Consider the following 25,139-nt stretch of genomic DNA (forward strand, 5'->3'; position numbering starts at 1 on the left):
GATATGTTGGATATATGTTTTTTTGTAGGTTTTTTTTCTTTTTTGTAGTTAGGATATTTGTGTTCTTGTAGTTTTTTGCTGTAGTTTGGATATTTGTGTTCTTGTAGTTTTTTGCTGTAGTTTGGATATATGTGTTCTTGTAGTTTTTGCTGTAGTTTGCACATATGTGTTCTTGTAGTTTTTTGCTGTAGTTTGGATATATGTGTTCTTGTAGTTTTTTGCTGTAGTTTGGATATATGTGTTCTTGTAGTTTTTTGCTGTAGTTTGCACATATGTGTTCTTGTAGTTTTTTGCTGTAGTTTGGATTTATGTGTTCTTGTAGTTTTTTGCTGTAGTTTGGATATATGTGTTCTTGCAGTTTTTTGCTGTAGTTTGGATATATGTGTTCTTGTAGTTTTTTGCTGTAGTTTGGATATATGTGTTCTTGTAGTTTTTTGCTGTAGTTTGGATATATGTGTTCTTGTAGTTTTTTTTGCTGTAGTTTGGATATATTTGTTCTTGTAGTTTTTTGCTGTAGTTTGGATATATGTGTTCTTGTAGTTTTTTGCTGTAGTTTGGATATATGTGTTCTTGTAGTTTTTTGCTGTAGTTTGGATATATGTGTTCTTGTAGTTTTTTGCTGTAGTTTGGATATATGTGTTCTTGTAGTTTTTTGCTGTAGTTTGGATATATGTGTTCTTGTAGTTTTTTGCTGTAGTTTGGATATATGTGTTCTTGTTGCTTGGACATGTTTTTTTTTCTTTGTGTTGCGCTGCGGTGGGCTGGGGAAATTATGTTTAATTTCATTTCATGCACTTGTGTACATGAAATGAAACGACAAGTAAATGTTCCTGATTCCTGATGATCCTGCTGGAAGAGGCCTCTGCCATCAAGGAATACCGTGCTATGAAGGGTGCACCTGGTCTGCAGCGATGTTCAGGCTGGTGGTACATGAAAGTAACAAACACATGAACGCCAGGACCCAAGGTTTCCCAGCAGAGCATTGCCCAGAGCATCACGCTGCCTCCACTGGCTTGTCGTCTTCCCATAGTGCATCCTGCTACCATCTCTTCCCCAGGAAAATTATGTACATGTACATGGCCACCCAAGTGATCCAAAAGAAATGGGATTCATCAAACCAGGCCACCTTCTTCCATTGCTCCATGGTTCATTTCTGACGCTCACGTACCCATTGTGAGCGCATTCGTCAGTGGATAGCGGTCATTTTGTGCACTCTGACCGGTCTGCTGCTACGCATCAGGCACTGTGTTCGGACACCTATCATAGTCAGCGTTAACTTTTTCAGCAATTTGAGCTACAGTAGCTCTTCTGGGCAATGTTCTGCAGGAAACCTTGGGTCCTGGCATTCAAGTGGATGTTACTTTGACACACCCACCTACCTAAACGTGGTTGCAGGACAGGTACACCCCTTCATGGCAACAGTGTTCCCTGATGACAGAGGCCTCTTTCAGCAATATGACCTGCCACACTGCAAAAACTTGTTCAGGAATGGTTTGAGGAACATGACAGAGTTCAAGGTGTTGCCTTGGCCTTCAAATTCCCAGATCTCAATCTGATCAAACATCTGTGGGATGTGCTGGAAAAACAAGTTCAGTCCATGAAGGCCCCACCTCACAACTTACAGGACTTAAAGGGTCTGCTGCTAACGTCTTGGTGCCAGATACCAGAGGACACCTTCAGACGTCTTGTGGAGTCCATGACTCGATGGGTCAGAGCTGTTTTGGTGGAACGAGATGGGACATGTCCATTTGTGTGTGTGTGTGTGTGTGTGTGTGTGTGTGTGTGTGTGTGTGTGTGTGTGTGTGTGTGTGTGTGTGTGTGTGTGTGGAGGTGCAGTGCATACATGACTGCATGCTTGAACATGGATGGATCAACACAATGAATGCATCCTTTCTCATCAAATTCTTAGACTGAAGATCAGATTAGACTGAAAATCAGATTAGGCTGAAGATCAGATTTGATTGAGGATCAGATTAGACTGAATATCAGATTAGCCTTTGAGTCCAAAAACAAGGTTGAATGCTTTTCATAATATAGATTAAAACTAAAGATTTTAGTGCCATTTCTTTACTGCCATGACACGTTATTCTCATACGTGTTTTTCTCTGACGGGGAACAGCTGGGACATGTCATACCGAGCCTTTACAACATGCAGGCGTTCTGCGTCAGTGTGGAAGTGGGTCTCCTGCTTAGGAATTTTTATATGCTGATCAATTGTTTTGGTTTTCTGTCAGGATGAGTCATATTTGAAGCGTCTGCTTTGTAGGTCGCCCCTCATGCGTCTGCGTTTATGTAGTTTGTGTGTCCATGTTCTTTACATGTCGTGGCTTCTAACACGTCATCACAACTCGTGGGGTCCAGAGTGTGTTGTGCTTCTGCGTGTGCACATCTGTTATGTGCAAGGTTGTCTTCTCTCCCCATTCATCTTCATGTTGTTCTCTCTACCTTTTTTTATATGTATCATATCTATTTTTTGGAGTGCGATGCTGTTGTCCCATGAAGCATCTGTCCTGCAGAGAGGCTGCATGTGTGGGATCATACCACTAATGCTTATCTACCAGCTATGTGGTGACTCATATTTGCATGTGCTTTGCTTTTGTCTCTAACTTGTGGTGTGTTTGGACTTGTGTGAGAGGGTGTCAGGCTAGTTTTTGTTCTCAGTGTAGCCTCTTAACGTTTCTAAAATGAAATTGTTTCTGAAGACTTTTCAAGAAAGTGTATTTTGGGGATTTGGGTGAATTTGGAACCCATTGCCAGGAGCCATGTTTGTGTCCCATATGTAGTTTATGGCTCTACATGGTGGTTGTGTTGAGGAAGAGTCAACCAGCAGAATCACTGTGAGCAAGGGCGTCCGGGTAGCGTGGTGGTACATTCCGTTGCCTACCAACACAGAGATCGTCGGTTCAAATCCCTGTGTTACCCCCGGCTTGGTCGGGCGTCCCTACCCAGATAGCATCTGGATGTGGGTCACTTCAGGCAATGATGTGGCACCGATGGCCTTCTTCTGGCCCTGACAAAACAGATGTGAGCCTGAAGTGCACCACATGTATAATAGCAAATATGGCCCAAATATGCCAAATCAAATGTGGGCCTTTTTGGGCAAAGACGCGGTGCTCTCGGCAACATGTGATCTGGATGTGACCCTGAAGTGGCCCATGTGGTAAATGGTGAATATGGCCCAAATATCACAAAACAAATATGGCTACCTTTGGCGAATATGTGGCACATGCAGCATTACTATGGTTTGGTTCTGGCCCAGACCTGGTAAACAGGAGCAGACCACCCAAGTGCCACCATTACACGTGGTATGTGGGCCGGTTGAAAGTGTCGGTGTGGGACGGGTCCGGGCCACAGCGATTTTGCTATCTGGGTACGGACACAATTGGCTGTGTGTGTGGGTGGGAAGCCGGATGTGGCTATATGTCCTGGTTGCTGCACTAGCACCTCCTCTGGTCGGTCGGGGTGCCTGTTCAGGGGGGAGGGGGAACTGGGGAGAATAGCGTGATCCTCCCACGCACTACGTCCCCCTGGTGAAACTTCACTGTCAGGTGAAAAGAAGGGGCTGCTGACTCCACATGTATGGGAGGAGGCATGTGGTAGTCTGCAGCCCTCCCCGGATCAGCAGAGGAGGTGGAGCAGCGACTGGGACGGCTTGGAAGAGTGGGGTAATTGGCCAAGTACAATTGGAAGGAAAAGGGGGGAAAATCCAAAATAACAGTAATTGTGAGCATAATTGGCTCGTCATCTTAATGAAGTTGGCTTGCCAACAAGCCTCGACCTCCCAACACCATCTTACTGGACACCCAGTAGAGACCACGGCTCTGAACAGCCCACACTGCTGGTTAGATTAGGCTCATATAGGTGTGTGTGTGTGTGTGTGTGTGTGTGTGTGTGTGTGTGTGTGTGTGTGTGTTTGTATTGTATTTATGTGTGATAATATTTGTGTGAGTGTAGCTCTTTCATGGCCAGAGTACTTGATGTGTGTGATGGGTTTACAATATGAACATATACAGCCGGCATATGTTTGTATGAGCCATAGCAGATGTTTGTGTATCTCATTACACAAGCTGTTGCCTTCATTGTGGTTGTATCACTCATTAATGGATAAGCAGATATTTGCCTGTTTTACTCTCTCTGTTTCTCCTTGTCCTCTTCCTCCCATTCCTCTTTTTACTCTTCTGTTGTGTTTTCTTTTCCATTTTATCTTGCTTCCCTCCATCACCATCGCACTCTGCCATCCAAAAAAAAAAATACACAATTCAAACGTCACCACTCAGATCAACGGGAAGGTTGGTTCTTTTCACTCTTTTCCCCCTCTTAGTCCCAGGCCTGGCAGACTGGAGCCGTGCAGCGCCGGCATCTTGCTGGGCGCCTTAGGCCCGTCCCGGCCACTGTTAGGAAAACCCACCACATTGCACTGCCCATCCTGCCATGCCACCCTGCCCTGTCGCTTGTTATGCTGCATGCAGCCCCCCCCCCCAAAAAAAAGATCTGCCTCATGACATGTTTTGCAGCACAGGGTGCATGTTTATATCATGTTAGCTAATCTCATTACATTGTAGCATGAACAATGTGTCTGTGGCATTTACAGGTGCATGCCTCCCGAGGCATGGCTTGCCCCTCCTACCAGTAACTTGCCCCTCCTACCAGTAACTCATCTTCCTCTCCATCCAGTTGTTGCTGCTCTTACATGCAGGATGTGGGTGCACACTGGCTCTACCATGTTCTCCTTTTCCCTCTAACACTTCTGTTAGAATGATAGACATGCATGGCAAGAGAACACAAAGTAGTCTGGAAAGCACCCCCCCCTCAGTTAACCTAACCCCACCCCCCACCCGCCCCCCATACCTCACTGCTGGATCATAGATAGACAGAATGTGGAGCAGCTCAGATTTTAATGATCCATGATTTAGCAGTGCAGCAAGATGTAGACCTGGCTAGTGTTTGCTGGTGCCTTGTGGGTAATGAGTTCTGAACTGGTAAACTGTGCTGCTGGTTACTGGGCCTCTTTTATTGGACAGATAAATTTCACTTGTCTTTATGTTATGGCTTTATGCCTATCATAGCACGGATATAAAAGCTCAAGGACCACATTTAAGTGTTCCTCACTATGTTCACACTGTCCTCCAGTTATAAAAGTATGGTGCTTTTCCACAGGTAGGAAAAGGCTCTGAGCTTGGAAAGTCAAGTCAAGTTTATTTGTATAGCCCAAAATTACAAATTTGTTTCAGAGGGCTTAACAATCCCCTTTACTATCAGTTCACTGTACGACGCCCCCTTTTCTTAGACCCTTGACTCGTATGAGGAAAACTTCGTCAGGAAAAAAGATGGGAGAAACCTCTGGAAGAGTAACAGAGGAGGGATTCCACTTCTATGACAGATAGGCATGGAAGAGACAAGAGTAACAGACTTAAAATGCACAACAAAGGGAGATAATCCATAATATTGTAGCGAATTCAGGGGCAGCCAGGACGCGAACCCGGGTCACCCGCACCATGGGCGACTGCGCTAACCAGTCGACTAAAGGGTCCGACCCATTAGCCAAAGGCTAGCGAGTTTAGTCAGCCGTAGTCGTTACACTATCCCCCCCCCTTCGGGAAGCGCGTCCCCGCGCTTCAGCATACCAGCTCCCTCACACCTCTGGGCACACGCACGCGCCTCCGATGACCTCGCGGTCTCATCATCCCGCTTCTGACACCAATGTAGCGAATTCAGGGGGGCAGGCGGGCCGCCACCGCAGCCGAGACGCGAACCCAGGTCACCTGCACCACGGACGACCAGGGTTCACGTCCCGACTGCGGTGGTTCTCGGCTGCCCCCCTGAATTCGCTACAATACAAACAAATAAAACATACATTATAGCAAGGCATTTAATATGCATTGAATCAGAAGAGTTGAAGGAAAAAGGGCAACGTTTAAGGAATAGAGAACCCAAACTCTCTCAAGAGTACGTCAAGCAACTACCCCAGATGCCATCAAGGGTGGGTAAGACCCCATACCATACCACAATACCAGTGTCCTACCATGGAGCCCTGGAGAAAGGAAAGAGTTTTCATGCACACAGGAGAGAAACCATTCTCATGGCGTTTCCATTAGAGCATGGTTTGATGTGGAATAGTTCCAAACTGTGCTCATTTCTGGATTGTCAGCATTGTTTGATAACCGTGTTCAATGTGGTCAGACTGTGCCAGTGGGCGGGTTTAATGACGTCGCCGCTTTAGAGCTATATTTTATTTGAGCAGTTAGTTCGTGCATGTACATATATGATATCCAGTGCTCGTTTTTCAAGAACACAACAAATGACAAACAAAAAGAAAAACAACAGAGTAAGTACTTAACGCCAACAGCTGCAAATCAGGTATTAGGTGAATATAACATATTGCAAATTAATGGGACAAAGGGTTAGGGTTAGGTCACTGTTTTAGGATCGACCCATGGATGTATTATAGTAGAACTGGATGCGGCGCCGCCGCTCAGCCTTGCAGCCAATTTTTTTTCCAGTGGTCACTCGCGGTATTGCAGTGAAAAATCTCCTGCGGCCCAAAAAGCATTTTCCCCATAGCTCACCATTGTAAAAGAGACGCATGTAAAACTGTTGACAGGACACCTGCAGCCATAATCATGGTCAATTATTACTCTTTGTATTATACATTTTTAAGCCATGGGGCTTTAATCTGTTTAAACTTTTTCCAAGCCCAGAAAAATCTTTTTTTCCCTCCATGACGTCATGGCTGTGTACGAGTACTCGACGCGCGGTCATGTGTCTCGGGAACGAGGATCTTTGCTAGGTTAAGCAAACGCTGCTCGTCAAGGTGAATAAAGGACACAGAGCTGAGCCCTCTCTTTCACACGTCAAGATAGGACACAGAGTTGAGCCCTCTCTTTCACACGTCAAGATAGGACACAGAGCTGAGCCCTCTCTTTCACACGTGCAGAAAGGACACAGAGCTGAGCCCTCTCTTTCACATGTCAAGATAGGACACAGAGCTGAGCCCTCTCTTTCACACGTGCAGAAAGGACACAGAGCTGAGCCCTCTCTTTCACACGTCAAGATAAGACAGCTGAGCTCTCTTTCACACGTCAAGATAGAACACAGAGCTGATCACACAGAGCTGAGCCCTCTCTTTCACACGTCAAGATAGGACACAGAGCTGAGCCCTCTCTTCCACACATCAAGATAGGACACAGAGTTGAGCCCTCTCTTCCACACGTCAAGATAGGACACAGAGCTGAGCCCTCTCTTCCACACGTCAAGATAGGACACAGAGCTGAGCCCTCTCTTCCACACGTCAAGATAGGACACAGAGCTGAGCCTTCTCTTTCACACGTCAAGATAGGACACAGACCTGAGCCCTCTCTTCCACACGTCAAGATAGGACACAGAGCTGAGCCTTCTCTTTCACACGTCAAGATAGGACACAGAGCTGAGCCCTCTCTTTCACACGCCAAGATAGGACACAGAGCTGAGCCTTCTCTTTCACACGTCAAGATAGGACACAGAGCTGAGCCCTCTCTTTCACACGCCAAGATAGGACACAGAGCTGAGCCTTCTCTTTCACACGTCAAGATAGGACACAGAGCTGAGCCCTCTCTTTCACACGTCAAGATAGGACACAGAGCTGAGCCCTCTCTTTCACACGCCAAGATAGGACACAGAGCTGAGCCTTCTCTTTCACACGTCAAGATAGGACACAGAGCTGAGCCCTCTCTTTCACACGTCAAGATAGGACACAGAGCTGAGCCTTCTCTTTCACACGTCAAGATAGGACACAGAGCTGAGCCCTCTCTTTCACACGCCAAGATAGGACACAGACCTGAGCCCTCTCTTTCACACATCAAGATAGGACACAGAGCTGAGCCCTCTCTTCCACACGTCAAGATAGGACACAGAGCTGAGCCCTCTCTTTCACACATCAAGATAGGACACAGAGCTGAGCCCTCTCTTTCACACGCCAAGATAGGACACAGAGCTGAGCCCTCTCTTTCACACGTCAAGATAGGACACAGAGCTGAGCCCTCTCTTTCACACGCCAAGATAGGACACAGACCTGAGCCCTCTCTTCCACACGTCAAGATAGGACACAGAGCTGAGCCCTCTCTTTCACACATCAAGATAGGACACAGAGCTGAGCCCTCTCTTTCACACGCCAAGATAGGACACAGAGCTGAGCCCTCTCTTTCACACGTCAAGATAGGACACAGAGCTGAGCCCTCTCTTTCACACGTCAAGATAGGACACAGAGCTGAGCCCTCTCTTTCACACGTCAAGATAGGACACAGAGCTGAGCCCTCTCTTTCACACGTCAAGATAGGACACAGAGCTGAGCCTTCTCTTTCACACGTCAAGATAGGACACAGAGCTGAGCCTTCTCTTTCACACGCCAAGATAGGACACAGAGCTGAGCCTTCTCTTTCACACGTCAAGATAGGACACAGAGCTGAGCCTTCTCTTTCACACGCCAAGATAGGACACAGAGCTGAGCCTTCTCTTTCACACGTCAAGATAGGACACAGAGCTGAGCCCTCTCTTTCACACGCCAAGATAGGACACAGAGCTGAGCCTTCTCTTTCACACGTCAAGATAGGACACAGAGCTGAGCCTTCTCTTCCACACGTCAAGATAGGACACAGAGCTGAGCCCTCTCTTTCACACGCCAAGACAGGACACAGAGCTGATCACACAGAGCTGAGACCTCTCTTTCACACGTCAAGATAGGACACAGAGCTGAGCCCTCTGTTTCACACGTCAAGATAGGACACAGACCTGAGCCCTCTCTTCCACACGTCAAGATAGGATACAGAGCTGAGACCTTTCTTTCACACGTCAAGATGTTTTGAGTTTGCGGTTTTGCATCGCATTTATTGGTCATTAGCATAGCATTCATGAACGCGCAGCGCCGGATCCTGAACGCGGTTCGCTCGTTCTCAGCCTAGACGCATGATGGGAGTAACAATACTGCGCATATTCAGTGGGCCACATGTACCCGGAAGTAACCCGGAAGCCAAAAACTTTTCCGGCGTATGCGCCAGGCGAGTAATTCTCATAGGAATAAACAGTCGCCATTTTTAGTTCTACGCCCTTGGATTGGCCTTACATTGACGTTTCATCCTTTGAGGCCACTACTGTTTGGTGTTGAAATCCTACGGCGTCATTATTACATGTTTCACTGATCCTTCAGTGCGTGCCAAATCCCAATAAGCAGGCATTTTTCTTTTTCTATCAAACAAAACCATCAATCCATCAATCCAAACCAAAAAACAAAGCTGTCTGAATCTCTGTCATGGCTAGTGGAGAAGATGCTGGAGCCAACTTCTGCATTAGACATACGCAAATGCACGATTTTGTTGTTATTTGAGGTTTTCTGACCTGGTTTCAGCTCCAATGCTAACGGAAACACAAAGGATAACCATGAACACGACTCCTCGCCAGCACACTGGCCCCATTACAGCCTCGGTACAAACATAAAACAGGTAAAAGTCGCAAACCGAGCTTTCTCTTAGCTAAAATGTCTTCATTTTGCAAAAACGTATCCCTTGCTACAGCAACACTGGTTTACTCTGCACTGCTGTAACTAAATCTACATGACTACTGGACTAAATCTACATGACTGCTGGGCTAAGTCTACATGACTGCTGGGCTAAATCTACATGACTGCTGTAAATAAATCTACATGACTGCTGGACTAAATCTACATGACTGCTGGGCTATATCTACATGACTGCCGTAAATAAATCTACATGACTGCTGTAAATAAATCTACATGACTGCTGGACTAAATCTACATGACTGCTGTAGCTAAATCTACATGACTGCTGTAAATAAATCTACATGACTGCTGAACTCAATCTACATGACTGCTGGACTAAATCTACATGACTGCTGTAGCTAAATCTACATGATTGTTGTAGCTAAATCTACATGACTGCTGTAAATAAATCTACATGACTGCTGGACTAAATCTACATGACTGCTGTAGCTGAATCTACATGACTGCTGTAAATAAATCTACATGATTGCTGGACTAAATCTACATGACTGCTGGACTAAATCTACATGACTGCTGGACTAAATCTACATGATTTCTGTAGCTAAATCTACATGACTGCTGGACTAAATCTACATGACTTCTGTAGCTAAATCTACATGACTGCTGGACTAAATCTACATGACTGCTGTAGCTAAATCTACATGACTGCTGGACTAAATCTACATGACTGCTGTAGCTAAATCTACATGACTGCTGGACTAAATCTACATGACTGCTGTAGCTAAATCTACATGACTGCTGGACTAAATCTACATGACTGCTGGACTAAATCTACATGACTGCTGGGCTAAATGTACATGGCTGCTGGACTAAATCTACATGACTGCTGGGCTAAATCTACATGACTGCTGTAGCTAAATCTACATGACTGCTGTAAATAAATTTACATGACTGCTGGACTAAATCTACATGACTGCTGTAACTAAATCTACATGACTGCTGAACTAAATCTACATGACTGCCGAACTAAATCTACATGATTGCTGTAGCTAAATCTACATGACTGCTGTAAATAAATCTACATGACTGCTGAACTAAATCTACATGACTGCTGAACTAAATCTACATGACTGCTGTAGCTAAATCTACATGACTGCTGAACTAAATCTACATGACTGCTGTAAATAAATCTACATGACTGCTGGACTAAATCTACATGACTGCTGTAACTAAATCTACATGACTGCTGTAACTAAATCTACATGACTGCTGAACTAAATCTACATGACTGCTGTACATAAATCTACGTGATTGCTGTAACTAAATCTACATAACTGCTGAACTAAATCGACATGCCTGCTGTAAATAAATCTACATGGCTGCTGGACTAAATCTACATGACTGCTGGACTAAATCTACATGACTGCTGTAACTAAATCTACATGACTGCTGAACTAAATCTACATGATTGCTGTAGCTAAATCTACATGACTGCTGTAAATAAATCTACATGATTGCTGAAGCTAAATATACATGACTGCTGAACTAAATCTACATGACTGCTGTAACTAACTCTACGTGACTGCTGGACTAAATCTACATGACTGCTGTGAATAAATCTACATGACTGCTGTAAATAAATCTACATGACTGCTGGGCTAAATCTACATGGCTTCTGGACTAAATCTACATGACTGCTGAACTAAATCTACATGACTGCTGTAACTAACTCTACGTGACTGCTGGACTAAATCTACATGACTGCTGGGCTAAATCTAAATGACTGCTGTAAATAAATCTACATGACTGCTGTAAATAAATCTACATGACTGATGAACTAAATCTACATGACTGCTGAACTGAATCTACATGACTGCTGTAGCTAAATATACATGATTGCTGTAGCCAAATCTACATGACTGCTGTAAATAAATCTACATGACTGCTGTAAATAAATCTACATGATTGCTGAACTAAATCTACCTGACTGCTGGACTAACTCTACATGACTGCTGGACTAAATCTACATGACTGCTGGACTAAATCTACATGATTGCTGTAGCTAAATCTACATGACTGCTGTAAATAAATCTACATGACTGCTTGACTAAATCTACATGACTGCTGTAGCTAAATCTACATGATTGCTGTAGCTAAATCTACATGACTGCTGTAAATAAATCTACATGACTGCTGAACTAAATCTACATGACTGCTGAACTAAATCTACATGACTGCTGTGGCTAAATCTACATGATTGCTGTAGCTAAATCTACATGACTGCTGTAAATAAATTTACATGACTGCTGGACTAAATCTACATGACTGCTGTAACTAAATCTACATGACTGCTGAACTAAATCTACATGACTGCCGAACTAAATCTACATGATTGCTGTAGCTAAATCTACATGACTCCTGTAAATAAATCTACATGACTGCTGAACTAAATCTACATGACTGCTGAACTAAATCTACATGACTGCTGTAGCTAAATCTACATGACTGCTGAACTAAATCTACATGACTGCTGTAAATAAATCTACATGACTGCTGGACTAAATCTACATGACTGCTGTAACTAAATCTACATGACTGCTGTAACTAAATCTACATGACTGCTGAACTAAATCTACATGACTGCTGTACATAAATCTACGTGATTGCTGTAACTAAATCTACATAACTGCTGAACTAAATCGACATGCCTGCTGTAAATAAATCTACATGGCTGCTGGACTAAATCTACATGACTGCTGGACTAAATCTACATGACTGCTGTAACTAAATCTACATGGCTGCTGAACTAAATCTACATGATTGCTGTAGCTAAATCTACATGACTGCTGTAAATAAATCTACATGATTGCTGAAGCTAAATATACATGACTGCTGAACTAAATCTACATGACTGCTGTAGCTAAATCTACATGACTGCTGTAAATAAATCTACATGACACCTGTAGCTAAAGCTACATGACTGCTGGACTAAATCTACATGACTGCTGAAGCTAAATATACATGACTGCTGAACTAAATCTACGTGACTGCTGGACTAACTCTACATGACTGCTGGGCTAAATCTACATGACTGCTGTAAATAAATCTACATGACTGCTGGGCTAAATCTACATGACTGCTGGGCTAAATCTACATGACTGCTGTAACTAAATCTACCTGACTTCTGGACTAAATCTGCATGACTGCTGGACTAAATCTACATGACTGCTGGACTAAATCTACATGACTGCTGTAGCTAAATCTACATGCCTGCTGGACTTAATCTACATGACTGCTGTAACTAAATCTACATGACTGCTGGACTAAATCTACATGACTGCTGGACTAAATCTACATGACTGCTGGGCTAAATCTAAATGACTGCTGTAAAAAAATCTACATGACTGCTGGGCTAAATCTACCTGGCTGCTGGACTAAATCTACATGACTGCTGAAATAAATCTACATGACTGCTGTAGCTAAATCTACATGATTGCTGTAGCTAAATCTACATGACTGCTGTAAATAAATCTACATGACTGCTGGACTAAATCTACATGACTGCTGGGCTAAATCTACATGACTGCTGTAAATAAATCTACATGACTGCTGGACTAAATCTACATGACTGCTGGACTAAATCTACATGACTGCTGGGCTAAATGTACATGGCTGCTGGACTAAATCTACATGACTGCTGGGCTAAATCTACATGACTGCTGAACTAAATCTACATGACTGCTGTAAATAAATCTACGTGACTGCTGGACTAAATCTACATGACTGCTGGGCTAAATCTAAATGACTGCTGTAAATAAATCTACATGACTGCTGGGCTAAATCTACATGGCTTCTGGACTAAATCTACATGACTGCTGAACTAAATCTACATGACTGCTGTAGCTAAATCTACATGATTGCTGTAGCTAAATCTACATGACTTCTGTAAATAAATCTACATGACTGCTGAACTAAATCTACATGACTGCTGAACTAAATCTACATGACTGCTGTAGCTAAATCTACATGACTGCTGTAAATAAATCTACATGACTGCTGTAAATAAATCTACATGATTGCTGAACTAAATCTACCTGACTGCTGGACTAACTCTACATGACTGCTGTAACTAAATCTACATGACTGCTGTAACTAAATCTACATGACTGCTGAACTAAATCTACATGACTGCTGTAGCTAAATCTACGTGATTGCTGTAGCTAAATCTACATGACTGCTGTAAATAAATCTACATGACTGCTGGACTAAATCTACATGACTGCTGTAGCTAAATCTACATGACTGCTGTAAATAAATCTACATGACTGCTGAACTCAATCTACATGACTGCTGGACTAAATCTACATGACTGCTGTAGCTAAATCTACATGACTGCTGAAGCTAATTTTACATGACTGCTAAACTTAATCTACATGACTACTGTGAATAAATCTACATGACTGCTGTAGCTGAATCTACATGACTGCTGTAAATAAATCTACATGATTGTTGGACTAAATCTACATGACTGCTGGACTAAATCTACATGACTGCTGGACTAAATCTACATGATTTCTGTAGCTAAATCTACATGACTGCTGTAGTTAAATCTACATGACTGCTGGACTAAATCTACATGACTGCTGTAGCTAAATCTACATGACTGCTGGGCTAAATCTACCTGGCTGCTGGACTAAATCTACATGACTGCTGAAATAAATCTACATGACTGCTGTAGCTAAATCTACATGATTGCTGTAGCTAAATCTACATGACTGCTGTAAATAAATCTACATGACTGCTGGACTAAATCTACATGACTGCTGGGCTAAATCTACATGACTGCTGTAAATAAATCTACATGACTGCTGGACTAAATCTACATGACTGCTGGACTAAATCTACATGACTGCTGGGCTAAATGTACATGGCTGCTGGACTAAATCTACATGACTGCTGGGCTAAATCTACATGACTGCTGAACTAAATCTACATGACTGCTGTAAATAAATCTACGTGACTGCTGGACTAAATCTACATGACTGCTGGGCTAAATCTAAATGACTGCTGTAAATAAATCTACATGACTGCTGGGCTAAATCTACATGGCTTCTGGACTAAATCTACATGACTGCTGAACTAAATCTACATGACTGCTGTAGCTAAATCTACATGATTGCTGTAGCTAAATCTACATGACTTCTGTAAATAAATCTACATGACTGCTGAACTAAATCTACATGACTGCTGAACTAAATCTACATGACTGCTGTAGCTAAATCTACATGACTGCTGTAAATAAATCTACATGACTGCTGTAAATAAATCTACATGATTGCTGAACTAAATCTACCTGACTGCTGGACTAACTCTACATGACTGCTGTAACTAAATCTACATGACTGCTGTAACTAAATCTACATGACTGCTGAACTAAATCTACATGACTGCTGTAGCTAAATCTACGTGATTGCTGTAGCTAAATCTACATGACTGCTGTAAATAAATCTACATGACTGCTGGACTAAATCTACATGACTGCTGTAGCTAAATCTACATGACTGCTGTAAATAAATCTACATGACTGCTGAACTCAATCTACATGACTGCTGGACTAAATCTACATGACTGCTGTAGCTAAATCTACATGACTGCTGAAGCTAATTTTACATGACTGCTAAACTTAATCTACATGACTACTGTGAATAAATCTACATGACTGCTGTAGCTGAATCTACATGACTGCTGTAAATAAATCTACATGATTGTTGGACTAAATCTACATGACTGCTGGACTAAATCTACATGACTGCTGGACTAAATCTACATGATTTCTGTAGCTAAATCTACATGACTGCTGTAGTTAAATCTACATGACTGCTGGACTAAATCTACATGACTGCTGTAGCTAAATCTACATGACTGCTGGACTAAATCTACATGACTGCTGGGCTAAATCTACATGACTGCTGTAAATAAATCTACATGACTGCTGGACTAAATCTACATGACTGCTGGACTAAATCTACATGACTGCTGGGCTAAATGTACATGGCTGCTGGACTAACTCTACATGACTGCTGGGCTAAATCTACATGACTGCTGTAGCTAAATCTACATGACTGCTGAAGCTAAATTTACATGACTGCTGAACTTAATCCACATGACTGCTGTGAATAAATCTACATGATTGCTGGACTAAATCTACATGACTGCTGGACTAAATCTACATGACTGCTGGACTAAATCTACATGATTTCTGTAGCTAAATCTACATGACTGCTGGACTAAATCTACATGACTGCTGTAGCTAAATCTACCTGACTGCTGGACCAAATCTACATGACTGCTGTAGCTAAATCTACATGACTGCTGGACTAAATCTACATGACTGCTGTAGCTAAATCTACATGACTGCTGGACTAAATCTACATGACTGCTGGGCTAAATCTACATGACTGCTGTAAATAAATCTACATGACTGCTGGACTAAATCTACATGACTTCTGGACTAAATCTACATGACTGCTGGGCTAAATGTACATGGCTGCTGGACTAAATCTACATGACTGCTGGGCTAAATCTACATGACTGCTGAACTAAATCTACATGACTGCTGTAAATAAATCTACATGACTGCTGGACTAAATCTACATGACTGCTGTAGCTAAATCTACATGACTGCTGAAGCTAAATTTACATGACTGCTGAACTTAATCTACATGACTGCTGTGAATAAATCTACATGACTGCTGTAAATAAATCTACATGATTGCTGAACTAAATCTACATGACTGCTGTAATTAAATCTACATGACTGCTGGGCTAAATCTACATGACTGCTAGGCTAAATCTACATGACTGCTGTAACTAAATCTACCTGACTGCTGTAGCTAAATCTACATGATTGCTGTAGCTAAATCTACATGACTGCTGTAAATAAATCTACATGACTGCTGAACTAAATCTACATGACTGCTGAACTAAATCTACATGACTGCTGTAGCTAAATATACATGATTGCTGTAGCTAAATCTACATGACTGCTGTAAATAAATCTACATGACTGCTGTAAATAAATCTACATGATTGCTGAACTAAATCTACCTGACTGCTGGACTAACTCTACATGACTGCTGGACTAAATCTACATGACTGCTGGACTAAATGTACATGATTGCTGTAGCTAAATCTACATGACTGCTGTAAATAAATCTACATGACTGCTGGACTAAATCTACATGACTGCTGTAGCTAAATCTACATGATTGCTGTAGCTAAATCTACATGACTGCTGTAAATAAATCTACATGACTGCTGAACTAAATCTACATGACTGCTGAACTAAATCTACATGACTGCTGTGGCTAAATCTACATGATTGCTGTAGCTAAATCTACATGACTGCTGTAAATAAATTTACATGACTGCTGGACTAAATCTACATGACTGCTGTAACTAAATCTACATGACTGCTGAACTAAATCTACATGACTGCTGAACTAAATCTACATGATTGCTGTAGCTAAATCTACATGACTGCTGTAAATAAATCTACATGACTGCTGAACTAAATCTACATGACTGCTGAACTAAATCTACATGACTGCTGTAGCTAAAGCTACATGATTGCTGTAGCTAAATCTACATGACTGCTGTAAATAAATCTACATGACTGCTGGACTAAATCTACATGACTGCTGAACTAAATCTACATGACCATTAACTCTAGTTAATGGTCATGGCAATTTGCATATGAAATTTGGGCGGCACGGTGGCCCAGTGGTTAGTGCTGTCATCTCACAACAAGATCCGGGGTTTGAACCCTGAGGTTATCCAACCTTGGGGTCATCTAGGGTCGTCCTCTGTATGGAGTTTGCATGTTGTCCCCATGTCTGCGGTGGGCTTTGTCCGGGTGCTCCGGTTTCTCCCACCATCAAAAAGACATGCAGGCATAGCAAGACGAACTGGAATTGGTCCCTGGGCGCTGCACAGCAGCTGCCCACTGCTCCTAGCTAAACAGCTAGGATGGCTTAAATGCAGAGCAGAATTTACCTACGGGGATCATTGGATTACCTCAAGATAAAAAAAAAACCCATTGGTTTGGGTCGTTATACCACTTTATTGATAAGGGTGGGGATACCTGCAGTCACTGTATTGTTCATAAGGGTGGGGACACCTGCAGTCACTGTATTGTTTATAAGGGTGGGACACCTGCAGTCACTGTGTTGTTTATAAGGGTGGGGATACCTGCAGTCACTGTATTGTTTATAAGGGTGGGATACCTGCAGTCACTGTATTGTTTATAAGGGTGGGGATACCTGCAGTCACTATTGTTTATAAGGGTGGGACACCTGCAGTCACTGTATTGTTTATAAGGGTGGGGTACCTGCCGTCACTGTATTGTTTATAAGGGTGGGGTACCTGCAGTCACTGTATTGTTTATAAGGGTGGGGATACCTGCAGTCACTGTATTGTTTATAAGGGTGGGATACCTGCAGTCACTGTATTGTTTATAAGGGTGGGGATACCTGCAGTCACTATTGTTTATAAGGGTGGGACACCTGCAGTCACTATTGTTTATAAGGGTGGGGTACCTGCCGTCACTGTATTGTTTATAAGGGTGGGGTACCTGCAGTCACTGTATTGTTTATAAGGGTGAGATACCTGCAGTCAGTTGAAACTGAAGAGTTCACTTTGATGAGTAATGACACGTTTCTCTCAATAAACATTGTGACCAGAAGAACTGATTCACCTCTCTGTGATTTCCTTCCCTGGATTATTGAGCATGCATAAAGGTATATCTCCCTCACTACTTCTGCAGTAGTTGCCCAGCCATCTGGCAACTCTTTATTACCACCTAGTACCTGTCTTAACTCCTTCCTGAACTCCACACAACAGTGTTCCTTCTTCACCTTCTACCATTTGATTCTTAACTCTGCCTTAAGTCTCTTTCTCTTCTTGGTCTCAAAAGTCATCGTACAGACCACCATCTGATGCTGCCTAGCTACGTTTTCCCCTGTCACCACCTTGCAGTCTCCAATCTCTTTCAGATTGCACCTCCTGCATAAGATACAGTCCACCTGTGTGCACCTTCATCCACTCTTGTACATCAGCCTATATTCCTCCCTCTTCTTGTAATATGTATTCACCACAGCCATTTTCTTCCTTTTCGCAAAATCCACGACCATCTACCCATCACCTCCTCATCACCTTCGTTCCCTTCACCAACATCTCCATGTCATCACTCTGTCCTCCTTGGGTACACTTGCCACCACTTCATCCACTTCACTCCAGAATTCTTCTTTCTCTTCCATCTCTCACCGAGCTTGTGGGGCATATGCGCTGATAACATTCATCATCACACCTTCAGTTTTAAGCTTCATACTCATCACTTTGTCTGACACTCTCTTCACCTCCAACACTCTCTTGACATACTCTTCCTTCAGAATTACCCCTACCCCATTTTTCCTCCCATCCACATGATGGTAGAAGAATTTGAACCCACCTCAGATGGTCCTGGCCTTATTCCCCTTCCACCTGGTCTGTTGCTCGCACAGTGTGTCTACCTTCCTTATCGCCATCATATCAGCCAGCTCTCTCCCTTTGCCAGTCATAGTGCCAACATTCAAGTTCAATTCAGTTAAATTCAATTCAATGTGTTGTCATTAAAAACAATGTGTAGGCACATGTTATAAATGAAATAAGGGCTGCGGCTTCATCAAATAGTGCAAGACAGACATAGACAAACACAGCAAACACAGTATAAAATATAAGTTCTGACTCACCTCCACACTACCCTTCCTCCTTTCCCGCTGCCTCTAGACATGCCTTCCCCCTCTCCTTTTCCTTCGCCCAACAGTAGCATAACTTCCACCAGCACCCTGCTGGCCAACAGTACTGGTGGCGGTCACTGGTAACCCGGCCCTCAACCGATCTGGTATGGAAATCTGATTTATCATCCGCATATTTGATTTGGCAGATTTTATGCTGGATGCCCTTTCTGACGCAGCCCTCCCCATTTATCCAGGCTTGGGACCGGCCCTAAGGACGCACTGGCTTGTGCATCCCGTGTCTGGGTTTATTTTACAAAAGCCTAAATACAGAGTTTGAATAAAACCTTAAAAAGAGACAATAGCCATAGAATCCTTTTGAACAAGTCAGAATGGATTTCCTTCTGTCAGCAGTCAAGAGGAAGACATTTGTGTAGTTGAGACGGCCCTCCTTGTAATGACAGAATCGCTGCACGCTACGAGAGCAAACTCTCTCTCCTCTGTCCTGATACTCCTGGACCTGTCAGCTGCATTCGACACCAGAACCACCAGGTCCTCCTCTCTACCCTCGAGGGGCTGGGTGTCACAATGTTTGTATCCTACCTGATGGGTTGCTCCTACCAGGTGACATAGAGGGGATCCGTGTCGGAGCCTCGCAGACTCACTACAGGCATTCCACAAGGTTCAGTTCTAGGTCCTCTCCTGTTCTCCCTGTACACGACATCCCTGGGTTCTGTTATTTGCTCTCATGACTTCTCTTACCATTGTTATGCCGATGGCACCCAGCTGATCTTGTCCTTCCCTCCCTCTGACACACAAGTAGGGACACGCATTGCTGCGTGCTTGACTGGCATCTCGGAGTGGATGGCGACACACCACCTGAAGCTCAATCTGGACAAGATAGAGCTGATGTTCCTCCAGGGGAAAGGTTGCCCGCACCGAGAACTGGCCATCACCATGACAACACCGTGGTGACGCCAACTCGGACTGCAAGGAATCTGGGTGTGATCCTGGACGACCAACTGTCGTTCGCTGCAAACGTTGCATTGGTTCCTAGCTCCTGCAGATTTCTCCTCTATAACATCAGGAGGATTCACCCATTCCTCACCAACGAGACGGCACAGGTGCTCATTCAGGCTCTGGTCATTTCCCGGCTGGACTACGGCAACTCCCTCCTTGCTGGTGCCCCAGCGTTGGCCATCAGACCTCTGGAGCTTGTTCAGAAAGCTGCAGCTCGTCTGGTGTTCAACCGCCCTAAGTTCTCCCACACAACTCCCCTTCTCATGTCCCTACACTGGCTCCCAGTAGCTGCTCGTATCCAGTTTAAGACTCTGGTGCTAGCCTACAGGGCAGTGAAAGGAACAGCTCCTTCCTATCTCCAGGCCATGGTCAAGCCCTACACCCCTGCCCGACCACTTCGCTCTGCTGCCTCGGGACGCCTGGTTGCCCCGTTGCTCAGAGGCCCCTGCTGCCGATTGACCCGGTCACGCCTCTTTTCTGTCCCGGCCCCACAGTGGTGGAATGAACTCCCCACTGATGTCAGGACAGCGGAGTCACTGCCCATCTTTCTGCGCAGGTTGAAAACTCACCTCTTCAAAAACTACTACCTTGTTACTTGTTCTTAGCACTTATTGTATTCACTCATTTAACAAACAAAAAAATATCTTTCTTGCACTTTTACTTTAGCACTGGTTTTGCTCTTAGATGCTTGTTTAGAGAGAAGATGCACTAATGACCTCTGATGACTAGTAGTTCTCCTGATTTCCTACGTTAAATGATGCACTTATTGTAAGTCGCTTTGGATAAAAGCGTCAGCTAAATGACTGTAATGTAATGTAATGTAATGTTGAGTTCAGTACGTACTATCTCTTTAAGGGATCTCAGTGCTGATGAAGTCATCTCGTGAAGTCTCGGGGGAACAAGGTAATATCGCGGTAGTTCGCAGTAGGGGATAAAAGAGAGCATGGCAGATCATCTCCTCATGGCTTCAGTATTCCCCGACATCCTGCTACATTTCAGCCTTTGAGAGTATTGTCATTTTACTGTTCTGTAACCCTCATGTGCCCCGCATGAGCGACAGACAGATAACTCCTACCTCTAATTCACCATTAAAGGAAGTTGAACTGAACGTCGTCGTCATCGTGGTGATTGGGGGAGGAGTTATCTGTCTGTCGCTCATGCATTGTGCATGAGGTTTACAGAACAGTATAACGACAATACTCAAAAGGGCATATAATAGACTCTGAAACTGGCAACCAAGCCCAACACTGGTCCGACCAGAGACCCTGCACATCTTCTCCCTCTTCTCCTCTTCCTCCATCCATCCTGCTTCTTGTCCAAGCCATCCTGTTCTGCACCCTCTTCCTTACTCTCTTCCTCTCCCTATTCCATCCCCACTGATCCTTCAATATCTCCTCCTCACCATATCTTCTTCTCAGGGGCTCTGGTCTTTAATGGAGTCCATCTAATTGCCACTCATTTGCATATCAAAGATTACCTCTTCCCATGACGTTTGGATAATGTAGTTGTTTTATGAACAGAAAACAAACTTTCTCTGAGCCACAGGACCACTAAGCAATGTCCTAGACAACTTAGTGAAGATGTCCATATCATAGTTCACACAAATGTGTAAATCACCACTTTCCAATTCTGTTTTAACTTCAGAAAACTCTTTAGCACGTAATTCCCACCCTTAATTAGACCTGCTTCCTAAACGTGACTTGTGGATGAATATATTAAGACTAAAAGCCAAAGAAAAGTGGAGATGAGATTTAAACTTCATGAGATGACATAAATCTTCCAGTTTCTCTCAGTTAGACACAGTTTATAAGCTCATCCCCAGAATTTAACTGAGATGAAACCCTTACAGGAGCCTCTAAGCCACAGTGTAAGCTGCTCATATTCATACTAAAATGACAGTCTGAGTCACATGTACTAAGACCGGCTCAGTAAGGCCACGGGACAAGCATCTTGAGGCTATGCAGGACATGCAGAACAATATCATACTAATTCCCACGTCGTACAATAAGGAACATACTGCATCCCAAAGCAGGGGCAGATTTCTACGGCCAAGGCATAACAGTAGCAGAGATACCCTTAGCCATTTAACATCGAAACCAGTATTAACGTTCAAGAGGTACCACCTAGCTTGACTGTTAGATGTTACAAACATGTTGAGGCCTCATTTCACTGTTATAATAATAAATAATAATAATAATACATTAAACTTATATAGCGCCTTTCTAACACTCAGCCACTTTACAATAAAGGGGGTGAAACAAGACAACAGAAAAACAAAACACATACATACAGGGGAGGATGAAGGGGGGAGGGAGAAGACATACAGGGGTGGATGGGAAGGGGGGCTACGAGAGGGAGAAGCGGCAGCCACACATGACGCCAGCAGTACTCTCCCACTTAAACACACACAAAAGGGCAAGAAAAACACAAAACAACAGCACTGTAGACGTTGATGTTGTGTAGGGGTTTACTCCCGTAGCCTATTCCTCTCCCGAGGTACCCAGGGGGCACTATTTAACCCATAGCTGGGGGCTGGTTCGTGGGCATCAGGGAATATCCACACACCGGTGGGCCTGCGTACCGCACACCTAGGGGCCAGACTTCCTCCGAGTCCCTAGTAGTTCAGCCAGGGTCCAAGGTGTATCCAGCTACCGTGTGTCGCCATGAGGAGGCGCTACTTAGGGCTTGCTGTTGGAGAGGCTATGTACTGGCAGGGAGAGACTTATGTGCTCAGCTCTCCTGTTCGCATTTCTGCTAGCCAGCGGTGAAGGTTGAGAGTGACACGTGACAGCACACAACACTACACCAACACACTAGACCCGTCACAACAACCCCACTTCCTACACAAGAATGTCAGATTATCTAACCAACGATAGAGGGAAACTTAGATTCTTAGTGAGAGCCAGGTTAGCTGAATACGCCCATTGTTCCAGCAGCAAACGCTTCTCTCCTGCTCTTCTGGATCCACTGTCTTCTTGTCTTTGCCCCTGCAGTTCGTCGTGTGCCTCCCCGTTTCTCAATCCCGCCCACAAATCACGAGGTGATGCCGGGCGGCAGCGTCAACCTGACGTGCGTGGCAGTGGGTGCCCCCATGCCTTATGTGAAGTGGATGAGTGGCATGGTAGAGCTGACCAGGGAGGAGGAGATGCCGATTGGCCGAAACGTCCTGGAGCTCACTAACATCCGCCAGTCTGCCAACTACACCTGCACAGCTATGTCCTCCCTGGGCATGATTGAGACCACTGCCCAGATTACTGTCAAAGGTGAGAATTTACAGTATGTGTGTGTGTGTGTGTGTGTGTGTGTGTGTGTGTGTGTGTGCGTGCGTGTGTGTGTGTGCGCACGCGTGCGTGCGTGCACACGCGTGCACATGTATGTGTGCTTGCACATCTGCACCTAAGTGTGTGTGCTAGGATTAGGGAGTGCTAGAAGGTGGAGATTCTCTATTGCAACTTCATCTGAAATTGGACACTTAGCAAGATGGAAAAAGCTCCACAAGAAGACCCTTCAGTTCAAATCCACAACCCCTGGACACAGTGATATAGGAGACACAAAGTACAATTTGTAATGTTGACAATACTCCAGTCCCGGGTAGCTCACAACATGGCTGCACAATAAACTCAACATAAATCCCCCTTCAGCTCAGGTGCTTATGCCATTCATCAGTTGTCCATTCTGACCGAGAGCCTTGCTGTCAAACCAGAACCTGTTGCCTAGGTGACACATTAAAACAGACACTCAGGGCATGTGTGTATCATATGGATGGAAAATGTGAGTGCAAGGTGTTTGAATGATAGCTACATGTTAACAATGGGAGAAGCGGACATCAGCCTGCTGTTAGCTCGACAGAATAACAGCAGAGCAGGTTTCAGTGCTTCTCATGATTCCTCCAGTTCCTCCATTGCAGTTCCTCCAGTTCCTCCATTGCAGGTCCTCCAGTTCCTCCATTGCAGGTCCTCCAGATACACCTTTGAAGATGGAATGCTGAAAGATAATGTGTTGGCTGCATCCAGATCGAAAGCCAGCTTCAAAAATGATGAGATTTTTTTTTTCATGGTACAAAGTACCTGGTGTCGGACTGTGCAACTTTCTGAATACACTTTTGACCCTGTGATGAAAATGCTGTGCCGCATTTTGGTGTTACTGGGTGGCAACTGGCACAGGAGGATCACTGTCTGATCTCCTGCAGAGGGAACTGCGTGTCTGCTGCACAGCTACAGACCAAGGAGTTTACATGTGCATGACAAAGGACCAGTGATTTATGCACTCGTTAAAAGCATCAATTGAGGGGACGTCCGGGTAGCGTGGCAGTCTATTCCGTTGCCTACCAACACGGGGATCGCCGGTTTGAATCCCCTTGTTACCTCTGGCTTGGCTGAGCGTCCCTACAGACACAATTGGCCGTGTCTGTGGGTGGGAAGCAGGATGTGGGTATATGTCCTGGTCGCTGCACTAGCGCCTCATCTGGCAGGTCAGAGCGACCGGAACGGCTCGGAAGAGTGGGGTAATTGGCCGGATACAATTGGGGAGAAAAAGGGGGGAAATTTTTTTTAAAAAATCAATTGAGTAATTCTGAGACTTGTCTTAGAAAGCTTTAAGATGATGAACCAGTAAGCTTCTTATTGCTCTCACATGAATACCCAGAACTAATAACACAATAACAACTTACATCTTGTGGCACAGTGGCGCAGTGGTTAGCGCGGTCGCCTCACGGTAAAGAAGGTCCTGGGTTCGAGCCCCGGGGTAGTCCAGCCTAGGGGGTCATCCCGGGTCGTCCTCTGTGTGGAGTTTGCATGTTCTCCCCGTGTCTGTGTGGGTTTCCTCCGGGTGCTCCGATTTCCTCCCACAGTCCAAAGACA

General features: G+C 44.2%; 1 protein-coding gene across 1 annotated transcript in view; it reads left to right on the forward strand.

Moving 5' to 3' along the window:
* The window catches only part of ptprfa (protein tyrosine phosphatase receptor type Fa), a 360,408-nt gene that overhangs the window by 102,135 nt on the left and 233,134 nt on the right, over positions 1-25,139 (forward strand). The window contains exon 6 of the mRNA XM_056277009.1: positions 23,274-23,543. Within this exon, the coding sequence (XP_056132984.1) occupies positions 23,274-23,543 (270 nt within the window). The remainder of the gene's footprint in view (positions 1-23,273; positions 23,544-25,139) is intronic.

Source organism: Lampris incognitus, chromosome 3 (assembly GCF_029633865.1).
Source record: "Lampris incognitus isolate fLamInc1 chromosome 3, fLamInc1.hap2, whole genome shotgun sequence".
Classification (NCBI taxonomy): domain Eukaryota; kingdom Metazoa; phylum Chordata; class Actinopteri; order Lampriformes; family Lampridae; genus Lampris; species Lampris incognitus.